General features: G+C 47.1%; 1 protein-coding gene across 4 annotated transcripts in view; it reads right to left on the reverse strand.

Moving 5' to 3' along the window:
• The window catches only part of VPS8 (VPS8 subunit of CORVET complex), a 285882-nt gene extending 263433 nt beyond the window's left edge, over positions 1-22449 (reverse strand). For 3 of the 4 annotated variants that reach the window (XM_045296425.1, XM_045296426.1, XM_045296422.1), the window contains exons 1-3: positions 22037-22131; positions 6600-6941; positions 5782-5850 (exon numbers count right to left, since the gene is read on the reverse strand). In XM_045296425.1, coding sequence (XP_045152360.1) covers positions 5782-5850; positions 6600-6752 — 222 coding nt within the window. In that variant the 5' untranslated portion in view covers positions 6753-6941; positions 22037-22131. Of the gene's footprint in view, positions 1-5781; positions 5851-6599; positions 6942-22036; positions 22132-22431 lie in introns of those variants that run through there. The other variant, XM_045296423.1, reaches the window with a different exon arrangement.
• Positions 22450-23318: the final 869 nt, after the last annotated feature.

Below are 23318 nucleotides of genomic sequence, written 5' to 3' on the forward strand. Positions count from 1 at the left end.
AGAGTGCACCTAATGGAGCAGCGTGAGAGGAGGAGAGATGAAAGAAAGACGGTCCTGAGACAAAACCAAAAGTTCTTGGTTAACATTTGGGGAGGGAGTGGGGAGAAGGAGAGGTAGAAGAAAAATCAAAAAAGATGCCAAGGTTTCCAGATAAGGAAGCAGAGGGAGAGCAGACCGTACATGTTGATTCTGGGTGAGAGACCGTGAGGAAGAGTGCTCTAACCTTACCTTCTCTTTCAGCTAGCCCAGGGGTCGGCAAACTTGTGAGACGGAAGAGCCGACCCTGTCCCTCACAACAATTCAAAAATTATTAGAGAGCCATAAAGATATTTTGACAAACAAATGAAATCACCATGATCTAAATAACATTCCTTAAATTTCACTGCAGAGCTCCATGTGGCTTGTGAGCCACAGTTTGCCAACTGCTGAGCTAGACTACCTTCTGCCTTACCGTTTAACTCAACCTGGTTGGGGGAGAGCTCTACACGGTCTCCAAAATCCACGGAGGCAGACTTCCCAAGTTACCAGCCAAATCCACTGGCCTACTTTCGGCTAGCATGCTTTTGTTCCTATGCGTCAATGCATATTATTGGCCAGTTTCTACTACTGGAAATGTCCCCTTCCCTTAGTTTCCAGTCTATTTCTTTCCTCCAGCTGATATGGCCTCTCATCAGCTACGGTCTCCGCTGCCCTGGTCAACCTTAACCTGCCACTGCTGCTCCCCAGGATTCCACTCTGAGCTCTCTTCTACCTACATCATGTACTTCCTCCACATGACAGCTCAGCCAGACCTATGGCTTCAAGGACCATGTCAGGCTAATGACCTTCACATGCATGTCCTCAGCTTCAACACTTCTCATGAGATGTGGGCCCATATTTCTACAGTTCTCCAGATCTCTGCACATAGAATTCTGGTAAGAACGGGGTTAGGACTGGCAAGGAGAAGCTGTGTTACTTGGGAGCCACTGAAGATTGGAACATGTGCTCTATGAAAAGGCGGGGGAAATAACTCAGGAATAAGTACTGCACAACAGTGCCAAGGTTTTAACTATGAGGGTTGGTTGGATCCTTATTTGATTTTCTTAAGCAGCCTGGGAACAAAATCCTAGAAAACAGAATGACTCAAGTTAAATCACAGTTGGGCTGATAGGGCAGATGAAAGAAAAAGTGAGGGATAGAAAGAGAACTGGTGATTTTAATAAGACTGAATTTAAAATTATTGGCTGGAAAATAATTAGATTGTTGGCTACATAGTAAAGAGTTCTCCAAATAAATATATAAAGTCTACACCATAGGTTCTGAAACTTATTAGCCTACCGCCCCTTTTTCAGACTAAAAAAGAGACTCAGCTCCTCCACACACACAATTAAAAACTTTTTTATGATAGCCATAATCTGGGAGAAAGGTAGCTAACTGGTTTTGCAGCCCCTGTATCATTCCAGTATCTCCCAGGGGCAGACTCCCCTGTTTTGGGAACTACTGGTCCACATAATCCTATCAAATATTAGCTAGTTCATAAGTTAAAATAATAAAACAAAAAGGCAATTCACAAAAGAGAGATCCAAATGACCACAACCTATCAAGGGGCTCATCTTCATCAGTTTTCAGGGAAATTAAATATAAAATCATGATGAAGCCACTATGTCTATGAGGTCAAAGGGGTAAAGTAAAAGGGCAGAGAATATCAAGAGTTGGGAAAGATACGGTAATTGGAACACTCAAGTATGTGAGGACTTCAAAAAGTTCATGGAGAAATTCTACTGCTTTTTAACTCCATTTTCCCACAGACATTTTGCAGCACTTTTCTACTGCTACTCTAAGTATTTATTAATGTGACCACTCTGAAAAACTGTGGCAGAAGGTAGCTACCGACCCAACCCAGGTGGAAAGATTTAGCCACTTTCCTCCCAGGTCTGTAACCAGCAGAAACGAGTGTCTGTGTGGGTGCATACCCACCACAGGACACGGACAAGCATACTCACAAGAGCACGTTTTGTGGTAGCCAGAATCAACAACACTACCCACAGGCCAGCAACAGCACAATGAGAAACTACTGATGTGTTCGTACAAGATCCTGTACTGCAATGAGAATGAATAAGCAAGTACACACCAAAACAGGGAGCGATCTAAAAACATAATGCTGATGGACATCAGCCGGATCCTCGGAGTACATGCAATGTTTATAGCGTCCAAACAGGCAAAGTAAGCAGGGACGGTCATAGTTAACACAGGGATTCCCTAGGACCGGGCACTGAAGCGGGCACTAGAGCAGTGGTTCTCCACTTTCCTCATGCCGCGACCCTTTCATACAGTTCCTCATGTGGTGGTGACCCCCCAACCATAAAATTATTTGCGTTGCTACTTCAGCACTGTCATTTTGCTACTGTTAGGAATCGGGCGACCCCTGTGAAAGGGTCGTTCGACCCCCAAAGGGGTCGTTGAGAACCGCTGCCGTAGAGGATCTTTCGAGGGTGCTACAGATTTCTTCATCTGATTGCTGATTACATGACATTCAGTTTGTAGACGCTCACCAAGCAGTGTGTTTATAATTTAAGCACTTTTCTGTGTGCGTACTACATCCTAGGAACAAGTTTGATGGAAATGTCTGGCTGCCAGATGCAGTAATGGACCTGAAGTGGACCCGGCACTACTCTCAGAGACAGAGACGAGGAAGGGGCCAGATATGCGGGCTGAAAGACGTCAAAGGAGAGGCAGGAAAAAAGAATGAGGAGGAGCAGTGGAGGGGAGGGAGGCCATGGCTAGACATGAGAACTGTGGCGTTATGAACCTCAGAGGCAGCAGTTTCAGGGATGACAGGTCTAGCCACATAATTCCTGCCCTCAATGCTGAGACCTAGACTGTGTCCAGAAATCGCTAACTCTGCCCGCTCTGGTACGTCTTGGCTGTCCACTCCTTCCCATCTCCCTCAAAGTCGGCAGTAGGAATACTACAGAAACATGTGCACACGCGTGTCCTGGAGCAGGTGCTCAGAGGCATGTGCTATATTTTCTCAGCCTGTCATATATTGTTTTCTTTTAAAAAATCATTCTCCCTCACACTTCTCTATTACAGTGTATTCATAATGTTCTCGGCGGTAATTTGTCCTTGCCACGTACGCACCTGCCTTCGGAGGTCAGGTTGCGTAGTGAGGGATATGTTGGGCTGCTAAGCACAAGGTCAGTGGTTCAAACCCACCAGCTGCTCCATGGGAGAAGGTTAAGGCTGCCAGCTCCCGTAAAGACTGAGCCTTAGGAACCAGATGAAGCCGTTCCACTCTGTCCTAGAAGGTCACTGAGTTCAAGTGGACTCGGGGGCCCTGGTTTGGTGTTTCAGCTCCTTGCAGCTGTGAAAGCTGGCCCATGGCCAAGCCCATTTTTCTCTCCAGGACAGAGCCGTCCACACAGCACCCACCACCAAATCCTGAAACACTAGGGGCCCAGAGGGCACAACAGGTTAACCGTTTGGCTGCTAACCAGAGAAAGCAGCCTGCTTTCTTAAAGATCGACAGTCTGTCAACAACCTCACAACAGTTCCACCATCTGATGCAGTCTCCCGGGACCCAAAGGGACCCACAACAGTGGGTAGGAGGCACTGCTACTCACAGTTTAAAAAACTAGGCAAGGGGAGTTATCCTTCCGCATGTGCTACAGTCTCATCCTCATGAGCACGATTGTTTTTGCCATATGTAAACGTGGACTGATATGGCTTTGTAGACAGGCCTCAAAGATTATTTTTACTTTATACTTAGTAAAATAATAGAAACAAGGATTAACCTGAATGAGGAAATGGATAAGGCTGTAATTAAGACCACGCTAACAAAATTTCTTATAATGAATTTCCTTACCAAAGTAGGAGAAATGACAGATTTCCTGTACATTGGAAAATAAACATAATGGGCACTTTGCTGCCCCAGAATCGTCTCTCGTGGACCACCTTGGTTATCTCAGGCAGCTTTAACTTTTAGCCTCTGTTGAGGCTACAAGTCTGACTTCAGAGCACCTGGGCAAGGGAAAGATTTTCTCCTCTGTCGGCTTGGGGAAAGGTCCTGGTCTCTTCGCCTTCTGCTTCCTAGTTCCTTGAAGACCTCCTGTGTCCTGGCATCGACCTTACTGTGATAGTTAGGCTGTTTGTGCCAAGATGTGGGTGGAGTTTAGGCTGTCAATCAGGTCGCAGCTTAATGACCTCCTTTGGAGGTGCCACTGAGATAAATGGCTCTCAGGAGGCCAGCCCCTCTGTCTCTCTGCCTACACCTTGATGCCAGGGAGCACTCTGAGACTTGCCAGAGCCCTGGAGATATGTCCCCCGCCATTGGATCCACAAGACTTTTCACCCACTGGCCAGTGATCTTCCTGCATTCGGCATCATTGCTTGTGACTGCGTGAGTCTGAAGAGGGACTGATGGACTAGGATCAGACTTAGAGGCTTGAGTTGGACTGGCCTGGGGTGCTTTTGCAATACACAATGACTTCTTGATATAAAGCTCTTTCTTACACATAGATGAGTGTCACTGGAGTTGGTTTTCTAGTCAACCCGGCCTAACACACTTACCTCACCTCTCCTTCTATTACTTGTTTAATCTCCTTCATATCTCAAACAAGACTAGCTCAACGCACACCCCACACTAACCTTGTCTCATTAATATGACAGAGATAGCCCATTCCCAAATGGGATTATAATCATGAACACACAGATTAAGATTTACAACGCATATTTCAACGCATGTTCGATCCATCACACATACTCTTTTTTGTCAAAACAGAAAAATACCTACATCTTAACATTAAGCACGCAGAACCCTTTTGAAGTTAAGAAGAGAGTGATGCATTCAGAGTAACAGCAACATCAAACCGGTAGGAAAACAGAGATCAAAGCCGTAAAAGAGAAATAAAAGACACAACTCACAGAGACAGTCGTCTGCGTCCTGCGGGGGGCTGGCTACAACCCCAGAAGTGCAGATAAAAAAAGTATCAGAGACAGAGACCCAATTCATGCGGAGCTCTGGCATCAATGGCCCTTTCTGCTTTAGAAATGACTCTTTTAGACAAGGTAACTACTGATCTGAAGTAGATTTACACATAGAAAAGTCCTTCTCAAATTAGAAGCTAATACCTGCAAGGGGAGCCCGAAGCAAGTCTTTAAAGACCCAGAAGCCTGGGCTGAAAAGCTGGCTGCTGACACAGGGTACATAAAAAAGGGGGAATTCACCCACCATGAACTCTCAAAGCTTTATAGATGTCGTTAGGCTCCGCCAATTCAGGAAATAGCACCACCACTCGAAGATGCAGAAACATTTTCTTAGTAGAAGTGGTGCTTGTGCGATAAACTACGGAAGATGAACTGTCTTTGTAGAATAAGGTAGATGTGTTCCCCATGGCGATCAGATGGCAAGCTGCCTGAGGGTCACTGGCACTGGTACAGATCAACTGACTGACTAACCGCCATCAACACAGAATACCAACCTCACCAGTAACGTCCAAGTGGTATTTTCATTCACTTAAGAATAACTTGCCTGGAGCCTGCTCCTAAGTGTCTCTCGATCCAGACCTGCGCAGCCAGCAGAAGACTCTGCAGTGGACGCATTCTGTGACTGGGCTGGCCACCTGAGATTAGCCCTGCGCACCTGAAGAACTGGACGTTTTGATGGTTATCTAATTTTAATTAAAGAGCCTCACATGACTATGGAATCGAGAGTCGACCGTGCACGTCTAAATTAGATGTTCTAAACCAGCCCATCCTATTAAAATCAATGCTGCAAATGAGTGATGACTAATGGATACCTACCTCATTCAATATGCTTTCCAGTGTTGGGGGAGTATCAACTTGAGGAATATCAAACTCCTTGTCATCGATCTACATAGGAAAAGACAGTGAATGGTGACATAATGGTGCTGTACGGGATTAGAAGCATTACCAAGTAAGGGGCAAAGAGACCACCCGTCTCCTCACACAGTCCCCGCAATAATCCATGGTGAAAAGGGCCAGGCTTCCTTTCCCCTCCACACTCAGTGGCTAACCTGGGCAAACAGACCCTCTCGGCACCATCTGGACAATTCTTTCCAGAAGCTGCTGCCGAAGGACTTCTGCATTTGCTTTCTCAGGACAACCGCTCAGTGTTTCTTCAAGTCTAGCTACATGTCATCAGCAGCATGGCAAGGGTCTGAAACTGCATTTCTTAGTGACCTCATAAATTTCGATGAGAGATGATTAGGTCAAGCAAGTTCAAGGTCACGGAAACATGTTGCCTAAGGATCACCTCAAGGAGGGAGGTCACTGAGCAAGATATGAGTCCTACACTGACCACCGGCTCTGTGTCCTTGAGGGATCCTTTACCAGGGAGGGCCCAGCTTTGGTTTGCTCAACAATTAGAAGGCTGCCACACAGGTGTTTTTAGCTGTGAGGCTCACACGAGAATAGGTATCCGAGCATTCCATGAACTGTAAAGAACTAGAGAAATGGAGCTATTTTCTCTCTTAAGATTGTACAGGAACCCTTATTAATTCACACAAGAATGACAGGGTTAGATTATTTGGGTCATGAAAACACACTCTAACCAATACTTCGGTTAAATATCATCGTTTGACAAAAGTTGAAATGTTTACCAGATCATTGGTGAACTCCAATTCCTTGTCCAAATCCGTGTAGGAGAGTTTTGAAAGCGAAGCTTCTAGGCTGAATGACTTACTCAGCTCTTCTTCAGTAGTCTTGGCACCAAGGCTCTGTTCCATAGTTTCAGTGTCTGGCTCATTTTCCATATTCTAATAATTGTATTCAGTCAATTAAAACCAAGTGGGGTTTTATTTGGAGGGCTTTAGATCATAATAACTTGAATGACGATCTCTTCAAAAAGAAAGGGGCGAGGATGGGTGGTGGTGGCAAGTGCTTATTTAGCTTTCCTTCTTGTCAACTGGACAGTCATCCCAAAGACTGACTTGGTCAAAATTCTGTGGAAACAAATGAATCACTCAGTCATTTGCTTGTAGGCGAGCAGAAATCAATACTGGGGTAGGAGGCATGATACAACAAGAGGCTTCTATAGGAGAACAGAGGAGGGATACCTAATTCAGACCGGAGGAGCCACCCACTACCGAAGGTCATAAAACTAGTGATGGAGCTGGGTGGGATGCCTTTCAGCCACTGGACCTCGTAGCACCTGGACGGATGCACCTGACAGTGGTGCCAAACGCCTCACATTCCCAAAGCTCAGGGTCAGCACCCACACAAGGCTCAGAGAGCTGGGTATACACAGAGGGCCCAGGATAGACCCTCATCATTTCATGCAAACCAGCAAATCCGAAAGGGTTCAAGATCTGCTAAGTTAAAAAACCATAAAATAATTCCACAGGCTACCAGGGATTTCTAGAAGGAAGGTTAGTCACAGAGACTATTTGCAAAGGGTGGTGGTGGTGGATTGAAATAATAAAGTAATAGTGTATGCAAATTTTTGTATATTCCACTGTCAAATCAATTTTGACTCATAGTGCCCTTATTTTAGGTTTCTGAGGCTGTAAAATTTTATGGGAACAGAATGGTCACCTTTCTCCCTTGGAGAAGCTGGTGTGTTTGATTCACCGACCATGTGGTTACCAGTCCAATGATATCAAACAGTGGCACAGGGCACACGGTTCTATCATGCCTGCGCCCCCGCCCCCAAATCATAAGGTGATTGAGAAATCATCATTGCTAGAAAACTAAAAATACACTCAGAGTGAAAGAGTAGTATGTCTGATGCTAATATTTCTTTTAGGTGCTTTTAGGCTGGGTCACAATTAGGCTACAAGTGACCAAACTTAAAAACTGAGTATTACTCAGCTTGGCCTGATTAGACTAGAAAAGCAAAGGCCATGCTAGAGGCAAAAGTAACCACGCTAGAGAATGACTGGCTATAAAAATGGAAGCCCAGGCACCTAGCAATCACTCTCAGTGAGAAGCAGCGGTGGCAGCGGTCCCAGAGATCAGAATGCAGTTTGGAAATGCTTTCCACAGCGAGCTGCTCTCACTTACAACACCTTGGAGGAGTAAGCGGAGAAAAGACAGGAAAGCATGGAGCTATTAGAGCTACTATGGTTTTCAAAGGCAGCTAAAAATTAATTGTTGTATTTTTTGGTGTGTTTTTTTTTTAAATAACATACCTAAAGTAACTTAATTTCCTCTAATTAGGCTCATTTTTTAAAATCCCTCTAATTAATTTTCTTTCTCTCCATGGCTCAGATCTACCATATTAAAAGAATTAATATCTACAATATGTAACACATGTGGGTGGACTTGGGAAAATTGATTTTTCAAGAACTGAAACCAACTTTTCTAGCTAGTACATGCTGGTACATTTGGTTCGCTAAACTACAGGCTAATTTCTTTCACATGCTACAGAAGGTAAGCCTCGGGCTCTGTCCTACAAAGCACATTCTATAAAGATGCATTCCTAGAAGACATACGGGATGGCATGCTGTATCTGGCAACATTTGAAAGTATCTTTCCAACATCAAGTCCTAAACTATTGCCTCTTCTGCAAAGTGTCATTTGCAGTTGCAATATTAACATTTATATGCATTTCTTCAAAGGAGTCTGAACTGGCTCATGACAAATGACGTCTTACTGACAAGTCTTTCTTATTTGTCTTAAGAAAACAATTCAACCAATTAGTCAAGGTATGTTCATAAACACGTACAACCTAATTCATATCCAGTCAATTGTTTTATTCTTATACATGTTTCTAAAATAGTTAAAAAAAAAAAAAAGGGCCATACAGCGAAACAAACAAAATCTTATATTTAAATGCTTTGTAATCTTCAAAAATGTTTCAGATTTCTCATTTGGTTTTCCAGCAGAGCCCAGAGAGGGAAGTGATCTTTCTGTCCCTGCTGTGGAATTGGTAAGGCCCTTGGGGTGGCACCAATGTCACACTGAAGAGGTTTTCAGGGGACAGTGGAGTGTCAGGCGGCCAGGCCACCCTGTTCCATTGCACCCTTGGCATTCGCGTGATGTGGTGGCTACGTGGAAAGATGATAAGCCGGAGTCCATTAAAATCCAGTTTGCACCTGGACCGTACCAGTTCCGACTGGTGATCTTGCTCCCGTTCCTTCCCTTTCTGCCCCCTCCATGGCCGTCTCTACAAAACGCAATCTGACAGACATTTGTATAGTTGGCCCAGAATGAAACCTCTTGACTGTTCTGGGAAGGGCTCCCTGAAATCGTGTGGTTCTGGGGGCTGCACACCCCAAACCGCCCTCTTCATAATGATGGCACGAGAGGGAAGAGTCCTTCACACTTCCCTTCTCCAAGATCGACCAAACTGAACTTGGCGGGGGAAAGCCAGTTCCACTGTTTCCTAAATAATGAGTTATCAGACGATTCTGCACCGTCCCAATGTGGTCCCACCTCATTCTGCAGATATTCACACACTGATCCATTCAACACACAATAACCAAACATCAACTGCCGTGGGAGATCTACCTCTACTGGGAGACTTTACATTCTAAACATAGACTGACCGTTGTTAGGCGCCACTGAGCCGGTTCTGACCCATAGAGACCCCACACAGAAGAGAGCGTAACACTGCCAGGTCCTGTGCTTGCCTCACAATTGCTCTATGCCTGAGCCCACTGTCGCAGACCCGGTGTCAATCCATGTCCTTGAGGGTCATCCCTCCAGTGCTGTCCCTCTTCCCTTGCTAATAGGATGTCCATCCCCAGCAGTGGTCTCTCCTGACATGTCCGAAGTAGGTAAGACGACATCTCGCCATCCTTGCCTCTAAGGAGTTCGAGATAGGCCAGAGTTGGACCTAGCAAGGATGAACCCTGCCTACAGAAAGAAGCAAAGAAGAGGAGAGAGAGTGAGCCGTGACTCCTAGGACTGCAACTAGCTAATTTGCAAGGCCACGGTGAGGAGTAAATGAAATCAAGCCTGTAAAGCAATTAGGATGACGGCTGGACACAAAGAGGGTTTTCAAGAAATATTAGCTGTTTTCATTATTAAAATGTTCCTCAAGATTCCCAAATTCTCCTCAAGCCAGAAAAGATAAATACAGGCCCTAACACAAGATCCAGGGGTGTTCTGGTTTCAGTGGCCACCCCAATACAAGGCTGAGTCAGAAAGTATTGCTACTGGGATTCTGATCCGTGCAGGCATGGGTTTAAAGCGAAGGAAGGTGTTTAACCACATCTGTGTGACCTTGCGTGGAGGGCTGCAGGGAAGTCCTCTCAGCAACACCCTGGTCTTGGTCTCAGTAGGGTGCCTCCAAAACACGCACCCCCCCCAAAAAAAAAGTGAATGGCGATCGACCAGCTCAGCAGCCACTCTGTTCACCAGTCTTTTACGATGAGGCTAATGAAGATGGTTCAGTGGAATGAATCAGAGCCAGACCCAGCCTTGGGTTTGCCAGTAGGATCCAGGGAGCAAGGGTCGAATCAGAACAGTGGCTTCTACTGGACCAGTTCAAGGCAATGCAGGGACAGCAACTGGTTGGAGAGTCAAAAGGGGTAAACTTGATAGATTTTCTTGAAGGACATAAGACAAAGTTTTAAGAAACTTTCTCCCTGAATTGTAAAGAAAAATGTCAGGAAAGTTGTGTCGAGAATTTTTTTATTTTTCCCCTCATCACAACAAGCACTTGTTCTTTCAGGGTAGCAAGAGCTGTTCTGTGAGAAATTCATTGCAAAATCTTATACCCTATCCGCCCGACAGCCCTGTTCTTGTAGCTTCAGACTTCCTTTATTCCCCAAACACCAATATGAAAGGCAGTCTGATTTGAGTCTCCCAAGACGGCCAGAATGGAAATTTTGACGGGAAAGTGTAGAATTCTTCGGGGAACAGTTGGAGAAGTGGGAACGCCGTCCTCACAAGTGTACAGACCGAGGGAGGATGTCTGCGACACAGTACCTGCACAGTTTGATGCTCTTGTTTAATAAAGGGTTCTGTGCCTTTACCTTTTTTACTTATACACATAAGTGCTATAAATCCTAACTGCACCTGTGGCTATAATCCCATTTGGGAATGGGTTTGCCACGTTAATGAGACTGTATTCGTCTTACATCCATCTCTTTTGAGATAGGAGGAGATAGCCCAGGTATCAAGCACGCAGAGACGGGGTGAGACAGATGGCACCCAGCATGAAGATCACCGAAGAACAGAAACTGCAGGGACCAAGGACCTTCGCCCAGAGCTCCAAGAGAAAGATTTCCCCTAGCCAGCGCTCTGAATGTGGACTTTCTGCCCTCTAAACTGTGAGAAAACCAATTTGTGTTTAAATACCACCCACTTGTGGTATTTCTGGGATAGCAGTGCTCAATACCAAAGATCAGTAGCCCTACCAACAGCCACACTACCGTTCTTTGAAATAAGGACGTTGAGTGATGTGGACACTGTGCACACACCTGTCCTAGGGTGACCTGCTTTTTCTTTAAGCATCAGGAACATCTTGCCCGAGTGGTGGTCATCACAATGATGACGTTTGACCTGCGATTTCTCCGTATCTGATTTAGGTTCCTCTCGAAGTTATGTTAGCTGGTGCCTTTCAAGAGGTCCTTTAAGCGCTTAGAGAACTTTTTCTTTGTTTTTGAGAGTAACATGCCTAAATCACAAGCAATATGCAGCAATTCACTGATTTTCCACCTTTCTGCCACATAACAATCTTTCGTTTCAATCCCAAATCAACAATTCTCCATTGTCCCTTGCTTCTGCCATCACTGCCACTGGTCTTTCCGCATTTGGGAGCCATGAAGCAGGTCGCAGTAGTATGTTCAGGAGAAAATTAAACAGAGAAAGAAAGCTATAATGCTCTCAAGACTCGAAAAACATGAGATTGGATGCCACTCCCTATGAGCTACAGTACAGGCTGGCGCATGGTGAACCTTTTAAGCGGCATGCACAGTTCAGTACATACACAAGACAGTCATTTATGACTAGCGGGGCATGTGCATGTGTATGCCAGGGGCATATGTGCGGTACCATTATACACCTGGCAGCAGAATCACTTCATAGACAAGGGGTAGGAGATAGACGTGCTGTGTGCAGGGAACTGCAATAGTCATAGCATCCCATTCTGAACCCTTTCATAACCCATGTCCCAGGACCATGGATTGATATGTGGGCGGATGTTTCCTGAACAGATGTTCTGCGGCACATGCCTGTTATTTTTCTAAAGATCTACCAGCTAAGCATATCATTTCTTTATAAGCTGACTGGTACAGATCTTGTCTCAGACTAGAACAAAGGAGCCTGGTGGCATGGTGGTGAAGCACTCAACTTCACTAACCAAGCAGTCTAGTTCAAAGCTACCATCCACTCCTCAGGAGAAAGCTGCACGCTTCCATCCAGATCACTGCCCGATGGGGGCTCTTCTACTTTGCTCCTTAGGGTCCCTGTGAATCAGAAGTGGATGGAGGGCACTGAGTGAGATTAGCACACGCCCAGGAAAGTATCAGATACTCAAAAGCAGGCCCCATTCCATTGCTGAGATGTCCTTCGTCCTTCTGTTACTCACCAGCAATTACTCCTTCATGCTACACAGCAACGTCTTCCCAACCACGTAAATCATCTGCTGAATCAAAAAGCCACTGCGCTCAGATTTTTTTTCTTTCTTTTTTTTTTTTAAGGAGTATTCGATAAGAGATTTTAGGAACTGAACTGTGCCTAAACCTATCTATGGAGGCAGACCATTGTCACCCGAAATGCCATTCCCACCTGGGATGTGCTGATGACACAACTTTGCTTGCTGAAAGTACAGAGGGCTTGAAGATGAAAATCAAAGGCTACAGCCTTCAGTGGAATTACAATTCCACATAAGGACACAAAGATCCCCACAATGGGACCAATAAGCATCATCACGAGAAATGAAGAAATCCGTGAAACTGCCGAGGATTTGATTCTACTAGGTTCCACAGTCAGTCATGATGGGGTCAAGTCATGCTGAAGTCACCAAGGACGTCCCGAAGAACGCACAAGTCTGCCTGGGAAGAAGTACTGCCAAAATGCTCCTTAGAAGTGGGGACGGTACTTGGACATGTTATCGGAGAGACCGGGCCCTGGAAAAGAACATTCTGCTTGGTAAAGTAGAGGGGCCGTGAGAAGACGAAGACCTTCAACGAGACGGACTGACACCATGGCTGCAACAAGAGGCTCAAACATAACCATCTTGAGGATGGCACAGGACCGAGCAGGGTTTGGTACTATCATGCACAGGGTCACTATGAGTTGGGACAGCAATCAATAGCACCTATCAGTGACGACAACAAAGATGTCCATGCCCTAATCCCCGCAATAAGTGAACATGTGACTTTACAAGGCACAAGAGAGTATGCATATGTGGCTGCGTGAGAACTCTAAGATGGGGAGATTGTCCTGGATTATCCAGGCAGGTCAAATATCACCACAAGTCCTTAAACGTAGAAAGAAGGTCACTAAGAGAAAGAGATGTGACCATAGAAACAGGTTCAAAAGACGCTTTGTTAGCATCTTTTCCCCAGTGAAGATGGAGAAAGGGGCTACCAGCCAAGGAATCTGGGCCATCTCTAATTCCACCAAAACCACTGCCATCAACTCGATTCCAAGTCATAGTGACCCTAAAGGACAAAGAAGAACCGCCCCCCTTTGGGTTTCCAACGCTGTACATCTTTACTGGAGCAGACGGCCTCGTCTTTCTTCCACTGAGTGGCTGGTGGGTTTGAACTGCTGATCTTGAAGTTAGCAGCACAACAGATAATCCACTAAGCCACCAGAATTTAGAAAAGCCAAGGGAATGAATTCTCTCTGAGGCTTCCAGAAAGGAATGCAGCCCAGCCTACACCTTGAAGTTGGCCATATGAGACGTGTGTCAGACTTCTACCCTACAGAACTGTGCGATATGTTGCTTTAAGCCTCTAAACGTATGATAATTTGCTATAGTGGTAATGGAAGATTACACTACCAAGCTTCATTTATTTCTGGCCACATTGCTAATTTTCTGAAATACTAACCCCTCCTCTGTCAGCTGGTGTTGTCCAAATATTTATTGAGCAAGTTCTTCACTCCATTATACAGACCAATGATGAAATGCTTAATATATGACCCTTAATATTATATACTTGATGCAGATACTATCTCCACATATCACTTAAGTACAAACCCAGCACAAAGGCTGGCAACGAACTACTGATAATTTTCTCCTGAGATGCAATTCTATAACTAGTTCTTCAATTAACTATCATATGATCTAGTTTTTTTTAAATAGCTTTTAAGGGGATGCCATGCCAAAGAGTACTTACAAACAACACAACCAGGTGACGTCAGTAGTTTCTTAGCCCATCCTGGAATTAAATCACATGGATCTGACAGGAAACGCACGCCCCAGAACCTAGACAATCCAGTATGTTATCCTCTTCTGAATGCTAATAAACTGATATTTTAAAAGTTCACTCAAGATGATCTGACATCTTGATAATTCCCAAGGTTATTTCTTTTACTCCCTCTTAAAATTTCTGAGCCAATAAATAACAGATTCAAGGTCTTAAAAAATGATGATGTACTACAGAGGCCAGGGCCAGGCAGGGTTTCATTCTGGAGCGACCGCGACGGCTCCCAACAGCAGCTGCCAGAGCAACGGCAGTGGCCCCGTGTGACACTGGCCAAATGACTCAGAACTCAAGGACGTAACCTATACCCAACCAGGTTAATCTGGAACCCTTTCACCAAGCTTTCCCCTTAGCTGTGGGGAAAACCAGGCCCTCACACTACCATGGGTGCAGTCAGCAGAATTGTACGGTTATGATATATAAAGATGAAAGTCATAGAGAATAAGAGACAGGAGAGAGAGTAAAATGAAGGAGTCAGACACATTTCGTGGCAGCATGCTCACCTCCTGGACGGCCATGATCTCACCAGCCAGGTCCGTGCACAGCGCACAGAGCAGGCAGAGGAGAGGGGAGGAGAGAGGGGACTGGAGGAGAGGGGAACAGGGGCGAGAGTGTCTTTATTGTTTGGGGGCTATTTGTAGGTAGCTCTCAGGCATACATATTCAGGAGTTACATACGTCACAAGGTGGGTGGGAAACACAGTAAAGTTGCTGAGCTCACAGGTGAGGAAACGTCATACCTGCGCTGGGGTAAGGCATGGAGGGAGGGGTGCCTCGGTGGGAGGATAATTGGGCAATGTCTGCCTCTACAGCAGTGGTTCTCAACTTTCCTAATGCCTTTCTCATGCTAATACAGTTCCTCATGTTCCTCCCCAACCATAAACTTACTTTTGCTGCTACTTCATCACTGTAATTTTGCTACTGTGATGAATCGGGCGACTCCTGTGAACAGGTCATTCAACCCCCAAAGGGGTCACGACCCACAGGTTGAGAACCGCTGCTCTCCAAGGAGACAGAATCAACCATGTGCTCACTTTAAGGCAGCATAGCTGTTGGGGCAGAATCTGTGGCAATGACATTTGCTAGTTTCCCACATTCCCCCCTTTTGTTTTATGTATTAAATTCAAACGAGCCCCAGAGGTGATATGGTTATTTTCTATACACTAAAAGCTGTCAAGGTAACTTTAATGACCAAATTAATGTAACCAAGCCAAAAATTCAGGTTTATGGCAAGTATTTTGAATCCAGGCATGGGGGATAAAGTCCCCATATGCCCATCCGCTATTGGAGGAAGGTATGAGAGGGGCCGGATGCTGCAGCGGGAAGAGAATAGAGCATATAGGAATGTCTGCTTCTCTAGGGAGACAGAATCAACCATGTGCTCCTTTTAAGGCAGCATAACTTTAAGGGGAGAAACTGTGGAAATGATAGTTAATGCAGGAAAATGTACGGGGACTGTATCTCCAACTTACCAGAGAGGTGGCTTTCCTACCATGGAACACTAGCTTTCCAGATTCCCTCTGTACCAGTCAGGGAGTAAGTCCCAGACATATTCCCTCACAGTTAGTTTCCCACACTTAGTAACCATTCCCAACTCTCCTCAAGGTCAAGTATCCTACTCAATTCTCTGATATTCTTTCCCTTCAAAAGTGAGAGCCCAGATAGGCATCCGAAGATCAGGAGAGGGAGGCAATGCTACTTGCTGGCTTCGTTTCTGACCATCCCAGTCCACGTATTTGTCATCTTTTTTTAAATTATTATTATTATTTGCTTTCTTTTGTTTGATTTGTGAAGACAATGAAAAACACACAGAGAGGGTTAACTCCTATTACTTTCTATGAGTTTTCCTTTAAACACGGATTCATTTTGAAGAGATCCCCAGTTCCCACAGGATGAAAAGTCCTAATTCTAAACTGTGACACCAGACATTCTATGATGGACCCACCGACTTTTACACTAATGATCTGCACGCAGGGACCCTTGGGGCCGGCTTCTCCTCTCCTTCTATGTCTGCTCAGCCCGGGGTCCCTTCCCCTTTCCCGGTCCTCTCCATATACTGAGTTCTCTGCTGCAAATCGGCTCTGCCTACACCTTCTCCCTCCACCAATCATCCTCTGAATCCAGAATGCATGGGTTCTCTAAACCAATGGTTCCCAACTTGTGGGTCACGACCCCTTCGAGGGTCGAATGACCCTTTCACAGGGGTCGCCCGATTCATAACAGCAGCAAAATGACAGTGATGAAGTAGCAAGGAAAATCATTTTATGGTTGGGAGTCACCACAACATAAGCAACTGTCTTAAAGGGCCGTGGTGTCAGAAGGTTGAGAACCACCGCCCTAAAGGACGGTTTGGCACTGTCCCCATTTCAATTCATCAGTGACCATGTGAGTCTGTCCTTCCCCCCAATTCTACAATAAAAGTCGCCCGGCCCGGTGGGAGGGCAACTCCGCTGCCAACCACAAGACTGGGGGGGTTGAGTCCCCCTGGGATGCCTCAGAAGAGAGGCCTGGTGATCGGCCAACAAGAACTCAGCCACGGAAAACCCATGCAGCACAGTTCTACTCTTGACATACATGGTGTATGTCGGAACCAACCCAAACGCGGCGGATTCTACCGTGGAACTGGGGCTGTGCTCCTCCGCACACGCCAGCTCACAAGGCTCACGCATCGCCACAAAGCAGGCACTGAGTATTTGCTGATGGAAACAAGAATAACACCTGGGTTGCAAATTAAATTTATCAGAGGTTTGTTACCAGTCATTGTTAAGCTTGCAAACAGAGGATGCTATGACTCACAGGAAACAGGAGTCTATTCCATCCTTAGCCAAGTTATCACTGGGCTCTACTTTTATGTAATCGAGTTTGTGAGCCACTGGAAGTCATGTTCATCCTCAAGTCTCGGCTAAAGCTTTGCTTCCTCAGAGAGCCTCTCCTATCCTGCCCGACTAGGCGCGGTCCCCTGTTAGCCGTCACCTGTCACCTTGTTCTCCTCCTTTACGACACAAATCACACCAGCAGTCATTCGGCAAGGCCTGAACCTTCCCCAACACCAAACGGGAAATAAAATCTCCACGAGAGCCCAGACCAGATCTGCTGGGGCCACCATTATAGTCCCAGTGCCTCACTGCATAGTAGGAAATCAGGCCATGCAGGCATCTATCTCTACCCAGGCCTTCCTCAGTCAGCAGCCACACCACACTGCTCCATTGACTTCCGGAGCCTCAAACAGCAGCTCTGGTCATTCGGCAGAAGACATGGTTAGTCACGTTCTACGCCAAAAAGCCTCCCACCTGCCTCCCAAGTTTCATTCTTTGCATCTAGGCTTCTGCCTGCCTCACACAACATCCCCAGCAGGCCATTCACCTGGGCTGAAAAGCTCCGCGTGGAGGACTTCCCGAGAAACCAGCCATCAGTCTCCCACCATGACTCCCTCCCAAGGGTGCTTCAGGAAGACTCCCTTTCCCCTCAGTCACGGACCTCCGGCCAGACCTGCTATGAGATGCAGCTCTGCCCAGGGCCGGGGGATGAACTGTCCACAGCTTTTTCCAAGATTGGACACAGCCAAAGCCCCAAGCCTCTCTGTTTCTCTCCCTAAAGCCTGACAGTATGTATGGGAAGAGGGCTAAGCCTAACAAATGGTAACACAAAAAGGTGGAGAGACAACACCCGAGCCCTAGCTGTGAACTGTCAGGCACTCAGACACGACCCACGAGGGCGGGCCCCAGGGAGAAAAGAAGTCTCCCTTCTAGCACAGTGTCCAAGATAATGAGAAGGACGAAGTCTGAAAATGTCTGTCCCCAAACCAAACCCACTGCCGCCGTGTCACTTCTCCTTTATAACCACCCTCCCAAGGACTTCTGAGGCTGTGGATCTTCACAGGAGCAGACAGCCTCAACTTGCTCCCACAGAGCAGCTGGTGGGTCTGACCCGCTGACTACGCAGTTAGCAGTCCAACACTTACCTGACCACCAGGTACGGAGCACCACTAGGGCTCCTAAAATATCTACAGTGGGTATGAACTTTTGTATTATTCATTCATCTTATATCAACATGTGCAAAGGAACTTCAGAACGTTCAAGAGAAATGGAATGCACAGATAACGGAACTTTCCCACAAAATTTTAAACGTCCCAGGATGTCACTGGGAGCCCTAGTGGCACAGTGGATTACGCGTGGGGCTGCCAAGCACAAGGTCTGCAGTTCACGGCCACCAGCGTCTCTGTGTGAGAAAGACAAAGCTTTCTGCTCCCACAGAGATTCACGGCCTGGGAAACACACAGGGCCAGTTCTACTCTGTCCTGCAGGGTCGCTGTGAGTCAGAATGGACTCAGTGGCAGTGAGCGTGGTTGTCCTTGGAGAAAGAGTCCAGAGGGATCTCAGGGACTTATGATTTGGGCGTCATGGAAAACAGGGCATGTACAGGAGGAAACACAGCACGTGCCATTCACCCCTGGGAGCTCTGTTTTCCTGGCTGACTGACTTCCCTGGAGCTCTGAAGCACGACACAGTCGACTCACACTGTGAGACTGCTCTACATAGTTGAGCAAGTTGAACGGGGGCAAGAACTATGGACTACTACAACGTGAAAAGCAAAGCTGGGAGAGGGGGAGGAAGTGAAGACGTGAGAGACTGAGGAACTACGTACACACAAGGCCCACAGTGTGGAAGCGTGTCCTGTGCTGCACAGGAAGGAAGTGCATGACCTGACAGCACACAAAAAGCTCGCGACTCAGAGCGACTCTACGGGACGGGGTAGAACTGCACCTGTGGGCTTCCGAGACGGAAACTGTATGGGGTAGAAAGTCCCATCTTTCTACAGAGCAATCGGAAGAGAACACTCTCCCCACCGAGGGCTTGAACAGATAACAGGAGAGGAGTAGCAACAGAAGAACTGTTATTCAAAGAATTTTGCAAGAGTCCAGATTGAAGGGGGAGAAAACACAAATGAAGCAAGGATCTGACTTCAAAGGAAGAGATGATTTGAGCACTATCCTAAAAGAGGAAGAAGAGAGAAGTAGACTGTCATGAACTTCCACTGCTTATGAGGGAAGAACATGCCGCCGCGCGCCGTATGAAGGGCAGAGCACCCGCACAGTCCTTCCTTGGAAAACTGTTCTTCCACCATGCCCCCCAGACATTCTGGTGGTGCTGCCAATCACAGTGCCCTACTGCCTCAGCCACAAGAGTAGGTACGTGGCAAAGGTCAAGCTCCCAAAGAAGAGCCCTGGTGGTACAGTGGTTACACATGTGGCTGCTAACCCAAAGGGGACAATGGAAACCCACCAGCAGCTCCATGCGACAAAGGCCTGGGGATCTACTCCCATGAAGGTGTCCACCTGGGAAACCCTAGGCTCCTCTAGGCTGGACACACACTGCCACCACCGTGCTAGGACATGGCATGCAGCTTAATGATGTTAGATAGGATGAAGAAAATCCAGCCATTAACTCAGGAACCCAATTAAAAATAGCAACAGTTTAATCTTACAAGGGCAATTCAAAAAGCTGATGGAAAAACGAAATGGAAGGATAATGGAATTTTCCCACAAATGGTTGGAAGCCCCCTCATACACGGGTGCAGCTAACACCCGAAGCTGTGGGCCTGGAGAAGATGATAACTAAACTTTGTTAGTTTAGTTTAGTGAGAAATCTATCAACTGATTGAAAGTTAAGTATGCTTCATTAAACTCAAAAGGCCTTACTTATCGTTCATATACATTAATTGACATTTGGTACCACAATGGTGATACAGCTCTATGGAATAGCTGTAATGGTTATGGGGGATATAGCTAAGAATTTCCGTCATTACCAAGATACCCCAATATCCTGGAACACAGAAACGATCCATCTGCTACTAATGTTCCCCTCCAGCAACAAAGGAAATACATAAAGGATAATCACTGTACTACTCTGTAGAGCTCTGGAAGGAATTCTCTCACATATGAAGCCCAGCAGTACAACAGAATATTTTCCCCCATTTATCTTTATTTTGTACTCTGCAGAGCAGACTAACTATTACCAGAGATTCAATATCTACTCTCTGCTTAAACTTAACGATGAGCAGATCCAAGTCCGATATAAACATTGCTGGTCTCCTGCCTCCATTTCTATTAGATATGCTTCCAGCTAGACCCAAACAGCTGACACAGCATTACCCTTCCACGCGGGGGCTTAGAACCAGAGTCTGGAGCCCCGAGGTCAACTGGAATGACATAGCCCACAAAGACAATATTGTACATTCCACTTTGGTGAGCAGTGACTGAGATCTTAAGAGCTTGTGAGTGGTTGTCCAAGGTACACCTATTGGCCTCTCCCTATCCAGAGGAAAGAACACCAAAACCAAACCAAACTCACTACCATCGAGTGGAACCCAGTACACAGCAACCACACAGGGCAAGAACTGCCCTTGTGGGTTTCTGAGACTATAGCTCTTTATGGTAGCAGAAAGCCCCATCTTTCTCCTGAAGAGCGGCTGGCGGCTTTGAACTGCTGACCTAGTGGGTAGCAGCCCAACACATAACCACTGTACCATCAGGGTTCCTTCCTCAAGAGGAAAAAACTCCAAGCCCCCAAAAAGGTCAAGCTTACTGGTCTGATAGAGACTGGGAGAACCCCCAAAACAATGGCCCTTAGACACCCTTCAAGTCTAGAACTGAACTCACCCTTCTGACTAAAACTATCAACAAATGGCAGGCAAGCCTTTAAGGTGAAAATTAACACCAGGGAGGGGACAGTCTTAGCACAATCAACCACACAAGCTCAAAGCAGTGACATCTGCCCAGGGATTGTGCTCAGAAGGCAGGAAGGAGTAAGAAGGAAGGTGGAATGGAAACAGTAAATAGAGGAGAGAAATGGAAACAGTGTGGGAGCTACAATCAATGTCATGATTCAAAATGTGTATAGACTATTGCATGGAAAACTCATTTATTCGATAAACTTACACCCAAACCATAATAAAAAGTTCTGTTTTTTAATCACCCCTCTAAACTTAGACATCTGGTACAGAATGGGCCCCACAAACCTGCTAGTTTGTGCTTATCTTGCCAGTCTGTTTTTGAGGAGGGCGGTTGGCTGGTAAGGGTGGGCAGTAAGGAGAGATAGAAGCCTTCCTGTCCATCATACCAGCTTGGGGAGCACAGGGGTTGGAGCTGCCACCTGCTGTCATTTGGCCATGGTGGGATGGTTTGTGGGTGGCTATGATGCAGAAACCGATACTGTCGGTAAAGTGGACGGGTTTCAGTGAAGCTTCCATGCTAAGAGGCTGAGAAGGCCCTGTCAGGATGAAAGGCCTATCAATCTACTTCTGAAAATGCACCAACAAAAACCCTGCCGATCGCAACAGAATACTGCCGGTGTTGGTGCTGGACCAGGGGCCCCCAGGTTGGGAGGCAGTTCAAATGCAGTGGCTGCCACACTGGGCTGGAGTAGACCAATGGTACATGATCAGGGAACGTTCATTCTGTGGTTCATGTAAAGAGCTCCACGGGTCTCTTCTGACTCTGAGGAAATTAACGGAGGGATGGAGGAGGCGTAAGGAGCAGAAGAGCCCATCACCACGCGGCTTACCTCACCCCAACCTGCCCTCTTGGAAGCATGCCCATCTTACACACCATTCACTGTGGACAACTGTTTCTCTGTCCCCACGGACCACGCGATGGACACTGATTGGCCTTGAATTTCAGGGGGCTCCCTGTCACCCTGCGGCCCACACTCTTACCAGAGGAGCCAGCGAATTCTGAGAGGTGGGCACCCCAAGTAGGCCTTGGCCCCCTCAAGCAGCACACTCATCTCGGGGCCCGGATGGAGACGCCTCCATCTGTTCCCCAGGCTGGCAGGCAGGCGCACACCTGTCCCACACGGGACAGGACAGGCGGGGGCGCACCTGGCCTCGGGCCTCCTCTCCATTTGGAATCAAGTTCCGGGGCCAGGCGGACACGCCCCTCCACCCGCGGAGACGGCCCCGCCCGGGGGCCCAGGTCCATCCATGAGGCCGCACTGCTGTCGCCCGGGGGAGCTCCGGGGGCGGCCGGGCGCGCGCGCGCTCCTCCGGCCCCGGTTTGGCCCTCGGCCCCAGTCACCTCCCCAGGTGGCCCGCTCCAGGAGACTCGTTACCTGAGTTTGCCGCCATTCTAGCCCAGGACCCCCGCCCCACGTGGCCCCGCCCCAGCTGTGGCCACGCGCACGCGCAGTTCCTGCCCGTAGCGGCCACGCTTCCGCTTTGACGCGCTCAGCCGCTCGCTCGGGGCGGTCCGCGCCTCTACGCCACGCCCCCATTTAAAGGGCCAGAGACGCGCTCCCGCGTACCCTCGGGTTTGGGTGATTAACATCTTGGGGAGCTGTCTACGCTTCAGGAGAGTAGACAGTCCCGGCTTTGCCGGCAGAGCAGTTAGCACCCCCGCCCCAGTGTGTAATGCCGCCGTTGTCTCCTTCTCGAAACGGTATTTAACCTTCACCCTGTCCCAGAAAGAACAACGAAGCTCAAGCGTTTGAAATTTGCAACTAATAAAATCTTTTGTTTTTTGAGGACGAACAGTACTCTTTATTTTCCCAGATACACGCTCACACACTTACCTTTTAATTTATCAGCGTCACGCTTGATGAGAAGGATCGACGGTCACCATGGTGATGGCACAGGGCCGTCATTCTGTTGTACATCAGGTCTCTGTGAAGCAGAGCAACCTTGATGACAACTAACGACATCAGCCCTGCAAGATAGATCATAATAACGCAACACCCCAAACAAGGGGGAGACACTGTTTAAAATGGGCGAGCTCTACCACCCCACTACATTAATAATTAAAGCCTTTATTAAACTGCAGGACCAAGGGTAGGTGAGCACCTAGAAACCTCCCCCTCCAGGGCAAAGAATTCCAAACTTTTTATTGTTCAAGATAGAGGGCTGGCTCAAAGGAAGGAATATTCCAGCCTCTAGTCTTATCCGGTTGTCAGGGTAACAGGGTTAGAGATGATAGCACAGCCGCTGGTGCTAATTCAAGGTC

Source organism: Echinops telfairi, unplaced genomic scaffold (assembly GCF_000313985.2).
Source record: "Echinops telfairi isolate 266 unplaced genomic scaffold, ASM31398v2 ScPeMD7_7407;HRSCAF=8445, whole genome shotgun sequence".
Classification (NCBI taxonomy): domain Eukaryota; kingdom Metazoa; phylum Chordata; class Mammalia; order Afrosoricida; family Tenrecidae; genus Echinops; species Echinops telfairi.